The sequence below is a fragment of the Polyodon spathula genome, chromosome 50 (assembly GCF_017654505.1).
Source record: "Polyodon spathula isolate WHYD16114869_AA chromosome 50, ASM1765450v1, whole genome shotgun sequence".
NCBI classification, from domain to species: Eukaryota; Metazoa; Chordata; class Actinopteri; order Acipenseriformes; family Polyodontidae; genus Polyodon; species Polyodon spathula.
This window is the reverse complement of record NC_054583.1, coordinates 1,096,888-1,103,448: the sequence shown is the minus strand read 5'-3', so window position 1 is coordinate 1,103,448 and position 6,561 is coordinate 1,096,888. Positions and strand designations below refer to the sequence as shown.

General features: G+C 43.5%; 1 protein-coding gene across 1 annotated transcript in view; it reads right to left on the bottom strand.

Moving 5' to 3' along the window:
* Positions 1 to 1,416: 1,416 nt before the first annotated feature.
* Positions 1,417 to 6,561, bottom strand: part of cdipt (CDP-diacylglycerol--inositol 3-phosphatidyltransferase (phosphatidylinositol synthase)) — a 5,481-nt gene continuing 336 nt past the window's right edge. The window contains exons 2-6 of the mRNA XM_041238692.1: positions 5,275 to 5,409; positions 4,332 to 4,485; positions 4,055 to 4,136; positions 2,615 to 2,696; positions 1,417 to 2,280 (exon numbers count right to left, since the gene is read on the bottom strand). Of these exons, the coding sequence (XP_041094626.1) occupies positions 2,117 to 2,280; positions 2,615 to 2,696; positions 4,055 to 4,136; positions 4,332 to 4,485; positions 5,275 to 5,409 (617 nt within the window). The 3' untranslated portion in view covers positions 1,417 to 2,116. The remainder of the gene's footprint in view (positions 2,281 to 2,614; positions 2,697 to 4,054; positions 4,137 to 4,331; positions 4,486 to 5,274; positions 5,410 to 6,561) is intronic.

Sequence of the window (6,561 nt, the reverse complement as noted above, 5' to 3'; positions counted from 1 at the left end):
AACACCCTGCTCACCCACGCCAGAAAAGCTGTCCTTCCCTCGCCTTTACAAACAGAGCACGAAACCACGGCGATTCGCTTCCGAAGCGAACTTTCCCGTTTGACAAACTGACATTTTCGGCACGGCAGTGGAAAATATCAGCGCCCCGGGTGAGAGGGAGAACCCAATCTCCCGACCGGCGCTCGGTTGTAAAGGTGAGGGGAGGATGGCTTTTCACGTTCTCTCACCAGCATGTTAATGAAAGGGTTCTTGCTTTATAACATCCAATTACTCAGGTTCTAGGGCACGTAATTATACAACAATTATCACTCTGCGTCGTCTACTATAACATAACACATTAAATCAATTAATTAATTAAAAACCATTTATGAAAATTACAATGAAACGTCTTAAATATCTGCTATGTGACGGCTATTGTCTAGTCAACAGGAAAACTGCAACGAGATTTTACAAATTCAGAATAAATATTCAAATAGTGGGAGTTTGACAATATGAACTACAGTTACAATGTAATTCTAGTACAATCTACTAATCTCAAACTACATTTACAATGTAATTCAACACAGCTTAGTCTAACGATATGAAACTGCAGTTCCAATGTAATTCAATACAGTCTAGTCTAGTGATCTCAAACTGCAGTTACAATGTAATTCAATACAGTCTAGTCTAGTGATCTCAAACTGCAGTTACAATGTAATTCAATACAGTCTAGTCTAGTGATCTCAAACTGCAGTTACAATGCAATTCAATACAGTCTAGTCTAGTGATCTCAAACTGCAGTTACAATGTAATTCAATACAGTCTAGTCTAGTGATCTCAAACTGCAGTTACAATGTAATTCAATACAGTCTAGTCTAGTGATCTCAAACTGCAGTTCCAATGTAATTCAATACAGTCTAGTCTAGTGATCTCAAACTGCAGTTACAATGCAATTCAATACAGTCTAGTCTAGTGATCTCAAACTGCAGTTACAATGTAATTCAATACAGTCTAGTCTAGTGATCTCAAACTGCAGTTACAATGTAATTCAATACAGTCTAGTCTAGTGATCTCAAACTGCAGTTACAATGTAATTCAATACAGTCTAGTCTAGTGATCTCAAACTGCAGTTCCAATGTAATTCAATACAGTCTAGTCTAGTGATCTCAAACTGCAGTTACAATGTAATTCAATACAGTCTAGTCTAGTGATCTCAAACTGCAGTTACAATGCAATTCAATACAGTCTAGTCTAGTGATCTCAAACTGCAGTTACAATGCAATTCAATACAGTCTAGTCTAGTGATCTCAAACTGCAGTTACAATGTAATTCAGTACAGTCTAGTCTAGTGATCTCAAACTGCAGTTCCAATGTAATTCAATACAGTCTAGTCTAGTGATCTCAAACTGCAGCTACAATGCAATTCAATACAGTCTAGTGATCTCAAACTGCAGTTACAATTCAATTCTAATTTTAATGTGCAATTTTGAAAGAAACACGTAGCTATAGTGAACACTTATTTTCATTTGAACCCATATCTGGTACTGAGCTAGATTACAAAAGAAGTTCTTGGTTTCTGTGCCGGGAAATCTGCTACTCTCGCACTTCCTTCTGGGAAAGCAACCAGCTGATTGGTTACTGCCAGAAGGAAAGCCTTTGGAGGGGGGAGGGGTGTTGACCAAGCAAGTGCAGGGCTGAAAAGCAAGGCTCATGCAAACAGAGATTTCTTATCAAGATAACTGTGACACGTGTATGTGCTTCTTTCAAAACTGCACACCCAAGAGCTGTGTGGCTGGATTCAGGGAATGATTATTTTGCCAAGTTAAAAAAAAATCACTTGGCAACACTTTCAAACAACCCCCTGCAAATCCTTCATCAGCCCCACAGAAATCGCCCATGAATATCTTCTGCTCTTGCTATCCCATGATGCACGCCTTGATCCAAACACTTATTACCAAGGCGCTGGTTATGAATCTGGGTAATTAAACCCGCTTGAAGCAACTGGGGGCTGAATTCAAAACTCAGAGGAAGATATTCAGGGGTGACTCCAGTGGGATCCAGACAGGAATCGATTAGGGATTTGCAGGGGTTATTTGAAAGCGTTTGTGGTCAGTTTAAGATCTCTCTCTCTCCCGCCTCACTTCCCAGCATCCAGTTTCTTCTTGCGCTCCGCTGTGTCGATGGCGGCGATGTTCCGTGAGGCGGTGACCAGGTGAAGAAGGCTGATCCCGAATTTCAGAACCGCGATCGGAACACTGACCCAGAACACACACCGGAATAATCCGGCCGGCAGCAATCCCACTGGGAGAGAGAGAGGACGAGGAGAGGGGAGAGGGGAGAGGGGAGAGAGGATAAAAGTGCTAGTTTACTAGTCTGCTCTAGTCAATCAAATAATAATATATTGTACTGAACTATATTGTATTGTAACATATTGCACTGTACTGTACTGTTTGAAATGTGCCTCACATGTTGCACTGCATTGTGCTGTATTGTATTGTATTGTACTGCATTGTATTGTATTGTGCTGTATTGTATTGTACTGCATTGTGTTGTACTGTGCTGTATTGTATTGTACTGCATTGTGCTGTACTGTACTGTGCTGTACTGTATTGTACTGTGCTGTATTGTGCCTCACCTGTTGGCCCCTCATAGAAGTTGAGCAGGTACAGCATGCAGTAGAAGAGCTCGTTTCCGGCACACATCACAAACAGCACGGGCTAACAGAGACAGAGAGAGAGAGATGAGAGATCACACGCAGGTACAGCACGGGCTAGCTGAGACAGAGAGAGAGAGAGAGAGAGAGATCACAGATCACACGCAGGGACAGCAGAGAGAGAGAGAGGAGAGAGAGAGAGAGAGGTGAGAGAGAGAGAGAGAGAGAGATGAGAGATCACACGCAGGTACAGCACGGGCTAGCTGAGACAGAGAGAGAGAGAGAGAGAGAGAGAGAGAGAGAGAGATGAGAGATCACACGCAGGTACAGCACGGGCTAGCTGAGACAGAGAGAGAGAGAGAGAGAGAGAGAGAGAGAGAGAGAGATGAGAGATCACATCTCTAGTGATGGACGCAGCAGCATGGTGAGCTTCGACTGAGAGCTGAGAGAGAGAGATGAGAGAGAGAGAGAGAGAGAGAGAGAGAGAGAGAGATGAGAGATCACACGCAGGTACAGCATGGGCTAGCTGAGAGAGAGAGAGAGAGAGATGAGAGAGAGAGAGTTGAGAGATCACACGCAGGTACAGCATGGGCTAGCTGAGAGAGAGAGAGAGAGAGATGAGAGATCACACGCAGGTACAGCATGGGCTAGCTGAGAGAGAGAGAGAGAGAGAGAGAGATGAGAGATGAGAGAGAGAGATGAGAGATCACACGCAGGAACAGCATGGGCTAGCTGAGAGAGAGAGAGATGAGAGAGAGAGAGAGATGAGAGATCACACGCAGGTACAGCATGGGCTAGCTGAGAGAGAGAGAGAGAGAGATGAGAGATCACACGCAGGTACAGCATGGGCTAGCTGAGAGAGAGAGAGAGAGAGAGAGAGAGAGATCACACGCAGGAACAGAATAATTCTTCACAAAGACCCCTGCAGATATTATTCAATACATTTTATCAGATGGAAATGACATCCCATGGAAATGAGCTGCACTGTTAAACTGCTCTTGTTGAAGTGTACACTGGAGTAGAGGGTCAGGGTTGGGGATAGATGTGAGGGGTCAGGGTTGGGGTTGGGTTTGGAGATGGGTTTGGGGTTATATAGATGTGAGGTGTCAGGGTCAGGGATAGATGTGAGGTGTCAGGGTTGGGTTTGGGGATGGGGTCGGTTTCGGGGATATATGTGAGGTGTCATGTTCAGGGTTGGGTTTGGGGATGGTTTCGGGGGTCAGGGTTAGATGTGAGGTGTCAGGGTCAGGGTTGGGGTTGGGTTGTCTGGGTTAAGGATTAGGAGTTGGGCTCGGGTATAGATGTGAGGTGTCAAGGTCAAGGTTGGGGTTAGGGTCGGGGTTGGGTATAGATGTGAGGTGTCAGGGTCGGGGTGAGGTTGTCGGGGTAAGGGTTGGGGTCGGGGTCAGGGTTGTTCTGTACCCGGGAGGTGTAGTAGAGTCTCAGCAGTGGGTTTCCTGACAGGTCGATGCTCTTGTGACTGGAGCTGCCTCTCATCATGGAGCTGCAGAGAGAGGGAGAGATGTTAATTAGCTCTTCAGTCTCTGTACCTCACAAACACACAGAGAAACACAGATAGAGAAACAGACAGGCAGACAGACAGGCGTATTCTCCCAGCTGTATGAGAGTTTCAGCTGTAATTGGCACAGTTGACAGGGTCTGTATCACTGCAGACAGACAGACAGAGTCAGTCTCGTACCTGTGCAGGTGTATCCAGTGGCTTGCCACGTCGACGGTCATGCTGAGTTGGAAGAGGATGGTGTATTGTGGGTAGAGCAGAGACAGGTTGACCAGCAGGCACATGGTGGCACAGCGGTCAGTCAACATGTCCAGCATTGCCCCGAACTGGGTCCCTGAGACAGGAAATACAAAGCCATTAGAAACTGCAGGACTACAACCCCACAGTGCATCAGTGATCAGAGACTACAGCCCCCACAATGCATCACCATGTCCAACATCGCACCAAACTGGATCCCTGAGAGGAACTACAGAGCCATTAAACGGCAGGACTACAACCCCCACAATGCATCACTATGTGTCCCTGTATTTGTGGGAATTTTGACCCCTATTACATGACAGAGATGAGGACTTTAAATTCGGGGTACACACTATATCAACGCTGAAAAGTGCAGTCAGCAAAATAATGCATCAACTAAGCTGTTATAATATTACTTTTAAACAGAAAAGTTAAGTTTGAAACAGAAATCAAAACAGAACAAAAAGTCAGAATCACAGCTAGCTACAACATTGAATTTTTAAGGCAAGTTGAGAATATAGCACATCCTTCAGGTTATTTTTTTAAATTAAAAATACTTTTCAGACCCAATGACAATCATTCATTTTAAAAACCTGTCAATCAGAGACACATCTTATTCTTGGGCGCTCCAATCTCAGCAAGGAGAGTAAAATTACATCACAGGCTGAAAAATGACCAGCAATACTGTGCCTCTCCGGCTCTCTCACTTTCTTACACTCGGCAATTCAACAGCAATGTTATTGCCGGGTGTAAACCCACCCTAAGAGAAGAAACACACATTGCAACTTATTCACAGAGCCATTAAACATAGTAGGACTACAGCCCCCATAGTGCATCACTGCCAGAAGACTACAGCCCCCACGATGCCCTGCGGCCGGGACAGTACCTTGGTTGAGGAGGCGCGCAGCGTGCCCGTCGAAGGCATCGAGGAATCCGCTCAGCAGGTAGAAGACGGAGGCGAGCAGGGGGCAGGTGGGCATGAAGTAGAACGAGATGAAAGCGAAGAGGATCCGAGAGTAGCCTGAGAGACAGCAAACAAGAGCATCAGAGAGAGACATACAGGGTAATAGCAGTAGACTGGAATTACACAGAACTGCACTATGAGATCACTAGACTGGAATTACACTGAACTGCACTATGGGATCACTAGACTAGACTGTATTGAATTACATTGAAACTGCAGTTTGAGATCACTAGACTAGACGGCATTGAATTACATTGTAACTGCAGTTTGAGATCAATAGACTAGACTGTATTGAATTACATTGTAACTGCAGTTTGAGATCACTAGACTAGACTGTATTGAATTACATTGTAACTGCAGTTTGAGATCACTAGACTAGACTGTATTGAATTACATTGTAACTGCAGTTTGAGATCACTAGACTAGACTGCATTCAATTACATTGTAACTGCAGTTTGGGATTATTAGACTATACTGTATTAGAATTACATTGTAACTGCAGTTTGAGATCACTAGACTAGACTGCATTCAATTACATTGTAACTGCAGTTTGGGATTATTAGACTATATTGAATTACATTGTAACTGCAGTTTGAGATCACTAGACTAGACTGCATTGAATTACATTGTAACTGCAGTTTGAGATCACTAGACTAGACTGTATTGAATTACATTGTAACTGCAGTTTGAGATCACTAGACTAGTATGTATTGAATTACATTGTAACTGCAGTTTGAGATCACTAGACTAGACTGTATTGAATTACATTGTAACTGCAGTTTGAGATCACTAGACTAGACTGTATTGAATTACATTGTAACTGCAGTTTGAGATCACTAGACTAGACTGTATTGAATTACATTGGAACTGCAGTTTGAGATCACTAGACTAGACTGTATTGAATTACATTGTAACTGCAGTTTGAGATCACTTGACTGCATTCAAATTACATTGTAACTGCAGTTTGGGATTATTAGACTATACTGAAATTACATTGTAACTGCAGTTTGAGATCACTAGACTAGACTGCATTGAATTACATTGTAACTGCAGTTTGAGATCACTAGACTAGACTGCATTGAATTACATTGGAACTGCAGTTTGAGATCACCAGACGAGATTGTACTGAATTACATTGGAACTGCAGTTTGAGATCACTAGACTAGACTGTATTGAATTACATTGTAACTGCAGCTACAATGAAGGACT